Source organism: Anser brachyrhynchus (assembly GCF_964034855.1).
Source record: "Anser brachyrhynchus genome assembly, chromosome: 14".
In the NCBI taxonomy this organism is placed as follows: domain Eukaryota; kingdom Metazoa; phylum Chordata; class Aves; order Anseriformes; family Anatidae; genus Anser; species Anser brachyrhynchus.
In genome coordinates, this window is record NC_137709.1 from 13,367,380 (window position 1) to 13,382,226 (window position 14,847).

At 49.5% G+C, this 14,847-nt stretch overlaps 1 protein-coding gene across 7 annotated transcripts in view; it reads left to right on the forward strand.

Annotated features, from left to right (window-relative positions):
- Window positions 1-14,847, forward strand: part of SIL1 (SIL1 nucleotide exchange factor) — a 94,165-nt gene that overhangs the window by 30,943 nt on the left and 48,375 nt on the right. For 5 of the 7 annotated variants that reach the window (XM_080555313.1, XM_080555312.1, XM_080555314.1 and 2 more), the window contains one exon: window positions 3,070-3,165. The exons of the other annotated variants lie outside the window; for them this stretch is intronic. In XM_080555313.1, coding sequence (XP_080411439.1) covers window positions 3,070-3,165 — 96 coding nt within the window. The remainder of the gene's footprint in view (window positions 1-3,069; window positions 3,166-14,847) is intronic. 7 annotated transcript variants of the gene reach the window in all.

Genomic DNA, 14,847 nt, shown 5'->3' on the forward strand with positions numbered 1-14,847 from the left:
GGCTGTGGTTAAACGTGTGACTTGCAGAGCTCCGTGCTGCTACCTGCAGTTACTCTGTAGCGTTTGCACTGTGCAGTCATTTTCCTAAGTGCCTAATTATATTGCAGTTTAAAAAAATAAGAAGCCATGACTGCCGCTGTTGATCAAATTGCAAGAGAGAAGTTGATGTGAGCATGCTGCTGTTGCTGCTTCTGTGAAGATGAAACCATCTTAAGTTCAGCAGGGAGCTGATGATACATCACTTAGCATTTAAATATCCATGGCTGCAGCTTCCAAAGGTCCTCGGGCTGCTTTCTCTGTCAGTAGCTATCTTTGCTGTTCATGTTTGTCCCAGGTCTTCCTGGGTCTCATTTGCTGCGCAAACAAGGTTTTATGCATGTGGAAACATGGCTCTCAAAGACAACATTTGCATTGGGAGTTAATTTTAAAAGCTCCTTTGAAAGTCTTGCTGTGATGCTGCTGGAAAGAGCAAGACTCGGGATGGGGAATAACTGGGTCCAGGTTCGTTATCAGTCTTCCTTTCAGCCTCCAAACGAGCCAACACGGCTGTGAGCTGGGAAGAGCTTTTTAAAGCTGGGAGGAGAAGGTGACAGCAGGAGCAGGGCTGCGCACACAGAGCCGCAAGGTGCCCTGCCAGTCTCTGTCACTCTCCTCCCCATCCGAAGGGACCCCCTGGCTCAGCGGTCCCGTGCCAGACCCGTCCCACAGCCCGGCTGGCTCTGGGTGGGCGTCTCGCTTGTGCCGCTCACCGGGGTGGCCTGACCTGCCTCCTGCTAATTGCTTTGCTGAATTAATGAATCTGTCCAAATCTCTGGCTTCTGGGTGACCCCGACCTGACTCAGGCAGTTCTAGGCAGGTCTCTGAAATATCTGTGTCAGCACTGGCAAGGGGGGGCTGTGAGAGGTGTCGGTAAGCCACAAGGGTATGCTTGTTTTTGCAAAGCCTGACGTGTGTGAACCTCATTTATACCAGATGAAATGCTGCTTTTCCAGTTCTTTTCTGCTTTTCTTTTTGAACTTGCTACTGCTCTGCAGAAGGGAGAAATCTTGACTGTGGTGGTGTTACAGTGCGCTCTGGCCAGCAACAGGGACTGCTGCAGGCTGGTTACAGCCGACAGGAAAGCCCAGGCAGTCCAGAGAGCAATTGCAAATGTTCAGAGCTTGGAGTTATGGCTGCTGGTAGCTCTTCTGCCTGTTTTCCATCTATCCTCGTGCTTTTGATATCTGAAAAGTATCTCATGCCTCCAAGTCCGGTTTCTTACTGCATGCCTTTGTGCTCCCTTCTCTCAGCTTCCCCATCCTCATGTGCTTCTCACCCTCACATCCCAGGATGGACGATCCGCTTTAGGCTGCCTTCCTTACAAGTTCCTGCCTAATTCTTCCTTACACCAGAAGTCTTTTCGGCCAAAGGTGCCGAGCTGAAACCTCCTGTGCTGCTTCTGGCTCTGGTGGGATGCGCTGGAAGGCAGGAGTGTAAAACAAAGCAAGATCCCAGCGCTGATGCCCAGATGGCATGTGGGGAGGAGCTTTGTGTGTTTGGGTAGGTACCGTTTGAAGGATGCCTGTTCTTGGACGTGGAAATACTGTCTATAAAAGCAGCTTTCAGCCTCCTGGTGAGGTGCTGTCATGGGCGCAGCTGTGGAGGTTCTGGGAACATCGTTGCCTTGGGCCCAGCTAGCGGAAACAGCCGTGGCTGTTCCTGGGTCCTCAGGCACCAAGCTGGCCTTTGGCAGACACCGGAGGTGCAGAGCCTTTTCCTTTCTCACTACGAAATACAAAACCAAACAGCAGCCCTCTGTAGGCCAGCAACTGAACAGACACATTTAAAACAAACCGACGAACAAAACAAGAGAAAAAAACACAGGAAGAACCTCCCAGAGAAGGCAACTAATTGGACAGGCGTAGCAGTGGAGTTGTGGTTACCATTTTTCTGCTTGGTGCTGCGGGAGGAGCAGGTTGGTGCCGCACCCCGGGAGCTCGGCAGGCACCGTCCTGGCTGCGGGGTTGTTTCCTTGTGTTTCTTGTCTGCTTCTCTGTGACCTGGGAGGTTTTGCAGCCGATGTTCTTGCCAGCATGTCCGTGACGGTGTCAGCTTCAGAGAAGTGAACTGGGAGCCAGTTTTTTTCTCCAAACCCAGATAAAAGTTTGCTAGCTTCTCTAACATGCAGCCGGTACTTTTTTCAATTACGTCCAGCATTTGAACTCTGTACTGCTGCATTTCCACACGAGACAAGCTGGTGACTCCTGCTTGTAGGACTCCGTCCCCCCCGCAGCGTGTTAGTGGTTGGTTTGAAGCAGTTGTAATCCAGGTGATGGAGGTGCTGCAGGTTCAAGGGCTTTTTTTTTTTTTTTTGTGCAGCGGTAGGAGGTTAGGCTGCATTTTCTCAAAATGTTTTCCGAGTTAGCTTTAATGATGCTCTGGCTGGTGTTACAGTGTAAATGTAGCATTAGCTACGAGAGTAAGCATACCAGCTGTATTGCAGTAGGTGTAAGCAGTGGGAATCATTCACATAGTTAAATTTACATTGTTTGGAAGAGAAAAAATGCTTTGAAAGGAGAGATGGTTTCCCAGACAGGGGAGATCTCATTCCTCTCTTTTATCTTTTTTTAGCCAAGCCGGGGATGATTTGAGCTGCTGAGAGATGCTTCAGTGTGTGCTGGGTGATGAGAAATATCTTGCCATGGTTTTTATGTGCGAGCATGCTATATTTTCTCTAATAATGTTAATAACCTTTGTATGACTGTTTAGAACGATGAACCTCATTAAAGAAGAGGTATTTAATAACGGGCCTATTTTTATCTCTGTCTTTATCTAACAGTCTGTGTATTTATTTCAAGCTTGTAACAGTGCTTTGGAAGAAAAATGTTTTCCCTCTTGGAAGACATTTTGGGAGTGCATCCAGCCTCAGCAATCTTGAATTTCCAGTCTGAGCACCTTCCCTTCTCCTGTGGCCAGAGCGATCGTTTCTGAACCCTTCGTACGAGGCGCAGATGTGGTCGTACCCTCAGTGTGTGGTGGTAGTCCCAGTTGTGTTTGTCGAGTTCACAGTGTTGTCTTTTTCATAACTAGGGAGAAAATATTTTTCCCGTGGTCCTGCTCTGGCTGTTCCTTCCTGTCTGTGCCCGAAGACTCTGCTTACCAGAATCTCTACGAAACTGATTGTAGGTGGGTGAGCACAAAGATATTTTCTGGGCACTCGGCACACGGTGAAATGGCCCCTGTGAGGAACATTTCATCCTGGTCCTTCACAGTTCATGGCTACAATCAGTGCTCATGCTCAGATGAGGCTGCAGCTATTCTTTTTAATTTTTCCATACTTTTATTTATGGGGTCACAGTAGTAACAGATTCTCTTTTTCCACAAACCCTTTCCAGAGCCAGGTGCTCTGCTTCCTCCGTTCTGGCTTAAAAGCACCTTGCTCTTCTGAGGAAAAGTCTAGATATCCATCATGCTGTCCTGATTTGGCAGAGTATTTTCTTTGCTCTCTGCCTTCCCTTCATTTTAGAAGCTGCAAGGAATTTGTCTGAGATGTAAATTAAAGCAGCTATTTGATGTTACGTGAAGTCTCGAAGCTTGTTTTGCATTTGTTCTTCCTTGAGCACACACCAAAACAAATGTCACCGCTTTACTGAAACAGCTTCCTTTAGCATCTCAAGGAAAATTCAGCGTTAAGAAATAGATATCTGTTTTTTCCAGCTCGGCTCTACCAGCATAAGCTTGGGAAAGAAATATAATCTCCCTGGGTCTGTCTTGACACTTTGTAGAGCTAACTCCAGTTTATTGGAAGAACCTCACAAAACTGTATTCAAGTTTAATTTTTTATTAAATATTTACATCTTGGAAGGAGTAAGCATGGTGGCGTTGGAAATTCTAATTAGGGGTAACATTTCTGATTCAAAATCTCTCTTCAACTCAGAGATTTTTTTCTCCCTCCTGATTTTCTCCCTACTCCTTAAGACTGCAGGAAGTTTCGCTTGGGTCATTCACTTGCAACAGGATGTTATCTGAATACGGAACTAATGTATGCAGTCTGTCACTTGGTATTTCTTCTGTTCTTCTGCTGGAGATCTCCCAGGGTTGTAAAGACCTTGCAAGCAGCAATGGCAATAACAGGAATGTGCCTATGGTCCTACAAAGTAAAAGAAAAAACATCAAGCTGCATGTCTCTGCCATCACTGCAGGGTGTGAATAAATAGATCTTACCAACAATTTACATTTTAACCCCAGACCAGGTTTTATTTTTAGCATTTGTCTTGCAGCCAAAGTGAAGCCTCTCTGCTTCTGTCTGGTGGTGTTTCCAAAAGCACCTTTTAAGTTATCTTCGAGACCGTTTTTAAGATGCATTTACCTTTTGATATAAACTGCTTATTATTTGAAACGAAGCCCACCCGTTCTTCATCTGTTATACTACCATTTAACCTGCTAACCAGGTTACTGCTAATTGCAGCTGCCTCCCTGTTCTGCCCTTGGTAATGTGCAGAAGCGATTAGGCCACTCGGTAGCTCGAGTGCAGAGCTGTAAGAAGGCGGCAGGTGATGGGGGCTTGGTACTTACAGTCTGCGATGTGAAGGTGGGAGGAGAGGCTGATCCCCCGAGGGGTGGGCTGCCCTTCAGAGGGACCTGGGCAGCCTGGAGAAATGTCCCGGCAGGAATCTCCTGGAGTCCAACAAGTGGTGCCCTGGGGGGAGAATAACCCCCTGCTGCAGCGCAGGCTGCTGGCAGCCGGCTGGAAAGCAGCTTGACAGCAAGGGACTTGGGGGGCCTGGGGGCCGCGGGGTTGAACAGGGACCAACAGAGTGCCCTTGGGGCAACGGGGGCAGCAGGCTCCGGGGCTGCATGAGGGACAGCACTGCCAGCAGAGCGAGGGAACGGAGCCTTCCTCTCCTGCCAGCAGCGCCCCGTCACAGGAGAAGAGGTTATGGGAACAAAATGAAACAGAAGGAGTTCTGTTTAAATGTAGAGAAATCTGTTGTAGTGTGGGGTGATGGAACGCTGGAGCAGGCTGTCAAGGGAAGTTGTGGGATCCCCGTCCTTGGAGATGCCCCAAAGCCAACTGGGTGCAGTCCTGGGCAGCCTACGCCAGGCGGCCCTGCTTGAGCAGGGCTTGGGCTGGATGATCGCCCGAGGGGCCTTGTAGGACGCTGTAGGATGGTGCCTTTCATAAGACAAGATCTCTTCTGGGCTCCCCATGAGCTGCAAGTCCTGGGGGTGATGCTGACTGTTCCTTCCTGCCAACATCAGCTGAAACCCGAACGAAGCAAACATGGGAAGAGTTGCCACAGACCCCACTGAAGAAAGGCAACAAAGCGGTGACTGGGACCAGCTGCTGGGGAGATGTGGGGCCGAGCAGGGCTGGAGCCTGAGGCCAGAGCCAAGGCACCCCCAGGGACCAGAGCCTTTGCTGGAAGATGAGGCAAGAAGCTTTTCACCATTCTCATCCTAAGTTGTGTTTTATCATCTTTCCACCTACTGTGATCTCCTCAGGTGCTCTTTTCCAAAACTTTGGCTTCCTTTCCAGAATGGAAAGGACTCGTCCTGCAAGAGGAGCAGGGTGAGGCTGCAGCCAGAGGAGAGCTGGTACCTTTGCCCTGCTGCCTGCAGGAAAGTCCGGGTTTGCTGGCAAGGAGAAGAGAAGGAAAAGCCGAGGCTCATCCAAATCAAGCTGTGTTGGTGAGAGGTGTTAATGCAGCCGCTCTGCAGGGAGCGAGTGTGTACGCTCCCCTTCTCTTCCTACAACAAAGGCCCTAGGGTTAGGTCAAACCACCTACACTGCCTGTTTTCACTGTTCACTCTCATCTATACTCGATAAAAAAAACACACCACAAATTGTTTTTCTTTTCCTTGAAGTGGACTAGAGGTGGTTCATGTGATTTCTTTTGTCTGCTCCGCAGTGCAGACGATGCAGGCAGGGTGGGACGACAGCATCTTTGTCAAGCACCCATCCACAGCCCAAGGCACTGCCCATGTACAGCCAGAGTGCGAAGGCGAATTTCTTTCAGACTTAAGAATACCCTGCAGACAGGTAAAACACGACGCTCCATAAAAGCTTGAGGAAGGTTGTATCCAAGGTCTAAAAGCTAAACGCGGCGCCCTTGAGATGCACGTCACAGGGAGCAGAGCTGGGCACCCTCGCACAGAGCTGGAGGTGCCTCCCTACGACAGCTGCTGCTTCTCTGCTTCGGTCCAGTCCATGGAGGAGGGACCAAAGGATGCTGCTGCTGCTTCACAGTGAGCCCTGCAGAGCCAGCACATGAGGAGATGGTCTGTACTTGCCCGTGCCTCGCCTGGGCAGTGCTGCTTTAATCGCTCATCCCTTCACATACTACTAAAGCTTTACATCGAGTGGAGATGTGTGTACCTGGGGGGGTAGGCTAACCCCAACCGTTCGCTTGTCAGGTGTCAGGCAGGATTTGCAACACTGGCAGCTGGGGAGAAAAGCTGTTATTAAGTGTAACATAGCACCTTGGATACAGAAAGCATGGGGAGACAATAAATACAGACTTCCATAATGTCATTTTATAGTGTCACTCTTCAGAATATATTAAGACCTAGTTGCAGCGGTGCCTACAGTTTCTAGTTGAATCAGTAAATTCTGTTCATTAGCTCCAGCACTTGTTTTGACCCAGTTTGTTTAAAGAAAGAGGAAATATCAGAGGCATGGGGGCTCCTCAGTTACTTTCTTTGCCAGCTGGTTGGTCGTTGTTTGTTTTTTTGTGTGTGTGTTTTTTTTTTCTTTTGGTGTAAATCCAGCAGTTGTTAGGTTTGCTGCTAACACCCCAGTCAGACAGTGCTTGTCTGGGAAGATGGGCCTGCAGACTGAAGCGTTGCAGAGATGTGAGCCCTGGGAAGCGCAGGCACCAAAGACCTGTCTTAATTACTGCAGCTTCCCGTGGGGACTGCACGGAAACAGGAAGAGAAGAGCTGAAACGAGGAGGGATGTGACTGTTACCTCAGAGCAAGCTCGATGCCTTTTCATCCCACCCTGGTATCATTTCAGCTTGTAAACAGAGCCCTGGGCAGCTTTAGGATGGCTGGGGGTGCAGAAGAGTTCAGAGGAACTTCCGTAACTCCAAAAAGGGAGTCGCTAAAGCTGCTGGCGCAAAGAATCGTTCGCTGTCGCTTCGCTGCAGGTGTTGCCACTCGTTTGCTGTTGGGAAGATGTGTTGTTGGTTCTGAGAAAGGCATGGGCGTTTTTCAAGTGTTGCTTAGTCTACAGATGAAATCACGCCTGTTTCTCCGAGTTTCTCATGGACACAAATCACAGAGCAGTGTGCTTGTGGACCTTTACCCCCATACTCAGCATTTACTTGTCCAGGATGGAAGAAAATGAGCTCAAGCCCAACCTTGCAATAATTTATTGTGTTCTTGCATTTAAGGGCAAAATTTAAGTTGCCAAAAGCAGATGTTTGCTTGCTCCTTTTTTAGCTCTCCAAGTACTTTCCGCATGCTTGATTGATGGACGTCCCTGTTACGTTAATAGCTGGGCTTTGCAGAAAGCTGTTATTACCAGGAGAATTTGGTGTGGGTTTCAGTTTTTCTTCTTGCATTGAAAATCCATTATTAATGTCTTTTTAAGAAAAAGGGCTTCAATTCAGGCATTTTGCTTTGATTTCTCAGGCTCTTTCGCAACTGTCTTCTCTTAGGCACTTTTAAAAAAATCAATGTTACAAGTGTTCTTTATATTTTACTGTGTGGTTGAGGGTTTCTCCTTCTTGCTATTGATTTCTAATTGTGTTGCAGGACATTTGGGTGCACACAAATTGCAATGTGACAGATTACTTTATATGTGTCTTCCCAGTCATCGAGTTGGCTTTTTGCATGTTTCGTCTCGCAGGGTGCTGCTGAGCCTGGGAGCTAGCTGGGGAGCTTTACCTCCTCGTAGCCCCTGAGTGCAGTCTTGGGGCTCCTGGCCCCCTGAATGTGACCGCCCGCGTGAAGTGTTCCGGTGGGGCTTGGTGTGCTTCTGTGTTGGGCACGGAGGTGTCTTTGCGTGGTCTCCTGTCCTGTGTTGTCGTTGCAGATTTGTTCTGCGGTGGCTTCTTGGACAGCGTCGTGCCCTGTATCGTAGGGACGTAACGGGATGTCGTGCTTCTCTTTGGGGTGGTCATTACACGTCTCCAGCTCTGGCTCAGTGCTGGTGCCAACCCTACCATCGCCCTTTGGGTCAGCTCTGCTAACAGCCCTTAGCGTTTCAGAGGGGCAAGGCCCAAGTCTTGATGAAACAGTGTGGAAACAGCCCCGTCTGGAGCTGCTGTAAAACCCGCTTTGCAGACAGAGGCACGCGGGGGGTGTCAGCACTTAAGCAGTGTGGGCAGCTCTGTTTGAGAGCCAGACGGGACGGAAGGGGAGCGGGAGCAATGGCACGAGTTGGCACATCCGCATCCTCCAGCTGCGGTGGGCGGCCCCGCTCCGGTTCCCCAGGCAGGTGTGGACGTGTTTGCTGCTCGACCCGCGTGCAAGAAGGACGTCTCCAGACCTCGCTGTGGTAGCAGCACAGGCTCCACGTCTGCCTGGTGGTGTGGTCGCAATATGTGAGTGGTGTGGGCATACAGCAAATTGCTGCCAGATGGATTGGGGTGTTTGCCCATCGAGCTTATCTTTAGCAAGCTTCAAGTCCTGCTCTTCACGGAGACCGCTTTTAGCTTCTAAGGAATTAGCTGCTGTAATTCATCCATCCGTGCTGGGAACCAGAGCAAAAAGGTGTCTCTGGGGGAGGATCACAGGCTGCTGGTGGCTTGAGCCCGCTCTCAGAAGACGCTGCCAGCCTGAGACCTGCCTGCTGACGGCGGTGCTGGAGCCGGCAGTCGGGAAGGGGACGGCATGCACGACAGGCAGGCTTCGACCTTGCCGCTGGAACTTAGTTAGCAATTCTGTTGATGTTCTGGAAACGAAAATATAATTCAGGCCACCTTCTCCTCCAAGCTGACCCTGAGAATCTGCGAGGAGAAGAACTGCTGAATAATTAGGGTCCTTATTTTTTTTTTTCCTCTTTTTGCCAGAGTTACTGCTCAGTGTTGAACTGCGCCGTAAAGTGTCATTAGTTTCCTTGAACTTATTGGTCCAAGTGTACTTTGCATTAATATAATTACGTAAATTGCAGTCTCATTAATCACAGCACATTCTGCAGCATATCACTGTCTCGCCTTATTTTGCAGATGCTCTGGCTGGTGGGAACCTCTGTAACCCTAGCCAGAGGGTAACGACAGTGGCTGTAACGCTCTCCCTGTATTCTGTGCTTCTCTTTAACTCGTGCTTCGTGCTTGCCTGCTTTTACCCCTAAGACCCCAAAGTGTCTGCCAGCTCTGCCGTGGCCGTGGAGGAGGACAGCTGGGAAGAGGTAGGTTCCTTGCGAGGGACTTTTGCCATGCCATGTCCCTGCCTGCTGCCACGTCCTCCTGGGACTGTAGCAGTGCTGTCACACCAGAGGCCAGGCTCTTGTGAAGCTCCTGGCGTTGTGATCACTACCCAGAGCCCGGGCTCTTGCTCGGGGGAGCGCTTCAGGGCCATTTGATACTGCTGCAGCTCTGTCTCCGTGGCAGAGCTCTCAGCCTTCCTGGCAATGTAAATTCTCCTGGCTGCATGCTAAAATTACACTGAGTTATTGATTTATCTTTGAGAGGATTTCCTTCCCAAGGGACATTTCTGGCCATCATAATGATTTAGCTCTTCTGCGAGTGCAGAATTTGTAGCAGAGCAGAGCTGTCCTCCTGCCTGTCAGCCCGCAGCCCCAGATCATGCTCCTGCAAATAAGAGGGCATTTTGCACTTGGGAAGCTGCAACTCCTGCCCTAGTGTTTATGCCATGCATCAACATTATTATCTGGGACTTGGTACAAATGCAGCTCTGAGGCTGGCACTTGGATAGCACGAAGCCGTGCCAGCATTAATGCACCCAGGCTTGTACGAACACATGAATTCTTTTAAAAGTTGCAGTTTGGTGCTGTACAGCTGGAGGACAAGACCCCCCAGATATCAAGGGAGGCTTGCAGGGGATGGTGTCTGTCAGGGAGGGAGGAGCAGGGTAGGAGCAGCTTTGCTGGGACAAAGGGAGCGTGTGCCAGGGGTGGCTTGCTGGAATGTATTAAGGCACTTGCAGTTTGTAGCACTTGAATGACTCTACCGTGACAGATGCCAAAGATATTAGCAGGGGTATGATGGGAACAGGATCGTGCAAATGAGTTTTTTTTTCTCTGAAGATGCAGGTTACAGCCTCTGTCCTTTGCTTTCTGCTGACTCACCCATGGAGCATCACTTAAAAGCAGCCCAGGCAATTTCCATTTCAGCCTCCTGCTGGAGCAGCTGAGGAGGCAAAGCCAATTCTGTGCATCCACCACCAGCCTTATTGGCGTAGCCCTGAAATCACAGTCTGCTGGTAATCCGTGGTTAACTGGTGAGCACCATCAGCAGACCCTTCAGGAACTGGGGCAGATGTTTTACCTAACGTATATGGAAAGGAAAGGACGAGACTGATGTCTTGGGTGTGTAAAGCACCTAGGTAGGTTGCCATACCTAACCCTGCTGTGGGTTTGGACCCGATCTCTGCTGCAGCGTGTGCACAGCACCCTGAACAAAATGCAGGGCTGCTCATGTACACATTGTGTGTTTTTTTTTTTTTTTTTAAAAAAGAAGCATCCCCCATTCCGGCATTGAGGCCTAGGGAGAATGTCAATTTATTTTGCTATGAACCAAGAGCGGCACAACTACTTTCTTTCTCGGTGATCTATCTGTGAGATAAAACAACTCCTTAGCGCCTGTCTTAAATACTGCAGTGTTGACAAGTTCTCTTGACAAAAATTAGGCTAATGTCCCTTACGACTGCATTAGCTACAGAAATGAGGCTTTAAATTGAGCCTTAGGAAAGCACTATACCAACACGCTCTCCAAGGCATCTTCTTATTCCAGCTTTTATTATTCAAATTCATTCTCACTATAGCTTGGCAGCAGAGCTGGCAGACGGTGCCTTCGATGCGTTCTGCTCGTCTCGCAGCCGTGCCTTTCGGATCAGGCACCTCGCAGTGTGTAAGCGGGGGAATGTTGTCCAACTGCCTGCGGACCTGCACTCTCTTGGCGCTGGTGGATGCTGTAGGCTGGGGGAAACCTGGGTGCTGGGATGTAACGTGGCCGCTGCGGTGCAGGCGTGCGTCGGGCCAGCTGACACGCGTCTCGTGGCCAGGCAGTCCGAGTCAACAAGGCGCGTGCCCTGCCAGCAGCACAGCGTGTCCTGAAACGCTCCCAGGGATGGCTGGAGCTGTGAGGGAGGTTGGTTTTCCTCTGTGGTACGTGTCTGCCTTTTCCATTTCAGCCTTGATTGCTTTACGTATGCAGAAGGTGGGGAGAGGAACAGAGACCTCTGAGAGCCAGTCATGAAGAACCCCTGCTGAAGCTTCTCAGCCTTCCCCTCCAAAACAGGCTTGTGTTTTTTTTATTTTGTCGGTGTTTTTTTATTGCCCCTTTCTCCTTCTTTTGCACAATCTTAGGGTTCAGCTTCTCATTTCCAACCACGGATTCAGCGTGACCAAGCTCAGGACCCCTTCATCTTGTGCCGGCGTTGGTCCTGCCAGATTATCCCTCCCGAGAGAGCAGTTGTCCTTGTCATGCCTCTGCATCGCCGGGTTCCTTGAGGGCAATTTTCTGTGCCCTTGTGTTCATCTGTGGTGGTCATATCAGTGCTCATTGGAGAGAGAAAGAGAGGCTCTTTGAGGGTGATTTTTCCTTCTCCAGGACAGATGTTAAAGACAGCTATGGTTGATGATTTTTTGGAGGTGCAAATCTCTTTCACAGTAAAGAAGCCAGTGCTGCCTAGCTCAGGAAAAGTATCTAACTATTAGATTCCTAAAATTAGGCAGGATAAATATCATCCCCTGTTCCTTCTGTTAGATTCTCAATTCTCCTGGTCATCCTCATTTTTCTTTTCTGCCTACATTCTGCATTGATCTTCCCGGAATGTAGATAAGCATGCAGCATCCCAGATGGGCTTTCAAGTGTAACAAATACACCTGTGGGATGACAATTATTTAACAGGTTGCAGTGACATTATGAAGTAGTTTAGGCTTAGAAATAAATAACTTGGTGAGCTGGTGAGGGATTACAACTGGCTTTTGCAAATCATGGTTCTGGTTGATGCCGACGTGGTGAGACAGAGGTCAGTCCAGCGTCCGTGCAGCCCAGCGTGCCGTTTGATAGCTGAAATGATCCGAGCGTGGCTGCACACCTCCCATCTCCGCTTTTCTTCTGCTGCCTGGACCTTTGGGGGATTGAACTCTCCAGACTGCTAGCATTCACAGAATCGAGCCCAATATGAGAACAGAAAATAAATTAAGGGCTTCGTATAGAATCACTAAACACATGCATCACGCTGTAACCAGGGCTGTGTGGTAATGCATAGGAAATGACTGGCTCAAAGCTGGAGCTAAAGTTTCGCTTATAAAGTAAAAACATGTTTCTGCCCATTTTACAAAAGAACAACTCTTCTCCTTCCTTGATGCTACTATTTTTCTTTTCCTGGTGCATTTCCTGCTGCTGTAGTGCAAGCGAGAGAGAAGCCTTTGCAGAGAGGGAGCTGGAAGGGCAGAAGCACTTGTTGCAAGGAGCTCTGTGCCATCTGAAGCTTTTCTCTACTGGCGGCAGCAGCAGATACATCAACAGATGCTACAGGAGTGACTCCCATCAGAGAGGCACCATATGTCCTCTCGGAGCCCTCCCATCGCTCCTTCCCGAAGACTCTTCCTCGCTAGCATCTGCCTCTGCTCCCATCGTTTACTGTCTCAGAGCAAACCAAAAAGCAGCAGACGCCTTGCAGGAGACGCGTTCTCTGCCCTGCGTCTGACCACTGGCTCTCTTGTCCTCTGCGGTTCCTCCTGCCACGAGATGTTGGAGTTTTGATGGCTTTCAGGCTGGCAGCTAGCTCGGCTCTTGTTTTGCTCTCCTGGAGGCCAAGCCAAGCCAAGGCAGCAGGTGGGTTTGGCAGGAGCTGGAGCCCGGCGCTCGCAGGGCACTGCGAGTTTGAATAACCCAGCTCCCGGTGCTCGCCGGTAATTGAGAGAGCACAAATAGTGGTGCAGTGGGAGAGAGCTGGCTCGGCTCAAATTGGCAGTCGTAAGCAGTGGTCCAGCTGAGTGTCCAAATTTAACTGATGCTTTCGCATGTCTAACCAAGTATTACTTATTGGAGGGCGCCTTCCTCGCAAGGCTTTGTTCTCCTTTAGCTGCAGGTCGAGTCACGGAAGGAGGGATTGGATGCTGAAGACATTTTAAAAACATTTTCATTATATATGCTGAGGGAAACAAATTACAAAGACCTCCCTGCACTAGAACAAAAGAGGAGCTTTAAATCCTTTTCCAGATAAACAAGCGCTTGAGCTGTAGGACTGACGGATGGTGTTTAAAGGCCTCATCATTACTGCGGCAAGCAAGCTGTTGCCATTAAAATCGTATGATGCAAGAAAAATAAAGTTCTCCAGGAGTTTGCCGTGGGCACTCGTCTCTCCGTAATCCTGGTTTCACGGCGCCCTGAGCGCTCTGAGCCCACGCAGCAACCCCCACGGCATCAGCCGTCGGAAGGCAATATCCCAGTAAGCACCAGTAAGTAACTTCCATCTCACCAAATGAGAGACGAATGGAGAACGGCCCGTTCCTCGCGCACTGTTCGTGGTCTAAATCCAGCAGAAAACGGGGCTGCTTCTTTGGGACCCCTGGGCGAGAGCAGAGAGGGTGGCGCCGTTGGGGTGGGTCAGTGCAGTGATGTGGGGTTCTCCTGGGGGTGGCTTTGCTGCCAGAAGCTGGGAACAGGTTCCCCCTTGGTGAGTTGGAAAGCGTTTCAGATGGCTCTGTCCCTGCTCGGAGTGGAGCAAAAGCAGTGTTGGAGATTCCGTATTTAGACATCACCATTTTGACAGGCTGACTCGCAGGGTGTTTATTAGCATAGCTCGGAGTATTACAGGAAGAATTTGTCAGATAAACGGACCAACTAAGTGTCTTTCATGTGAAACATCCTTGTTGTTTTTTTAAACTGCTCATTCAGTCTCTCGATAATTCATCAGACTCAGCCATTCCTGGAAGACGCTGGTGCAAGATGCTGCTGAGAGCTAGTGAGCACAAAGGGATGCAGCCCCTACATCTGGCAGTTTGTGGGGTATCGGCGCCCATAACACTGTAGTAATCCTGTGTTCATGCAATTTAGAACAGTTTTGCTTATCTTTAGTAAGAAGAAGTTAAATACCTGAGACTTCGGGGTTTGGTAGCTTTATGCTGCAGCAGTGCTACCCTGTAGGAAGGCTCCTGAGTCCTTCCAGAGCATGCAGGCAGGGCCGTGCACCCCACGGGGCTTCCCAGAGGGCTGCACACCGTGCTCACCCATGGCTCAGCCCCATGGGTGGGTTCCCCTCAGCATCACCAAGCCTGGGAGCAGGCCCGTCGTGCTCTGTGTTTGTCTGTGCACTCTGGAAAACAAAAGAGAACAATTTCAGTTGTTGTTTGCTCTTGTCATAAGGACAAAACTCCTCTATCATGGTTTCCTCTGTAATCCCAAGAAGTGATGTCTCTTTGTTCTTGCAGGTACTTTGCACAGCAGGATCTTTGTCCATATCGAGGTCTCCCAGGTGCAATAATAATACAAAATAACGGTGATAAAACCAGCTTGACACTACAAGAACTTTTTGTTTGCAGACAGAGGCAGCCCAGGGATGCTGCCAGCCATCCAGGCGGCCCTGGAAGAGATGCGATCCCCTACAGATGCCACAAGCACATACTTAAGAAACAGTTTATGAACATGGCACGCGTATGGTAGTTACAAAAAAAGAGTTTCTAATTAATTACAGTAGGTAATTAGAGCCCTTGCTGTCACTGACTGT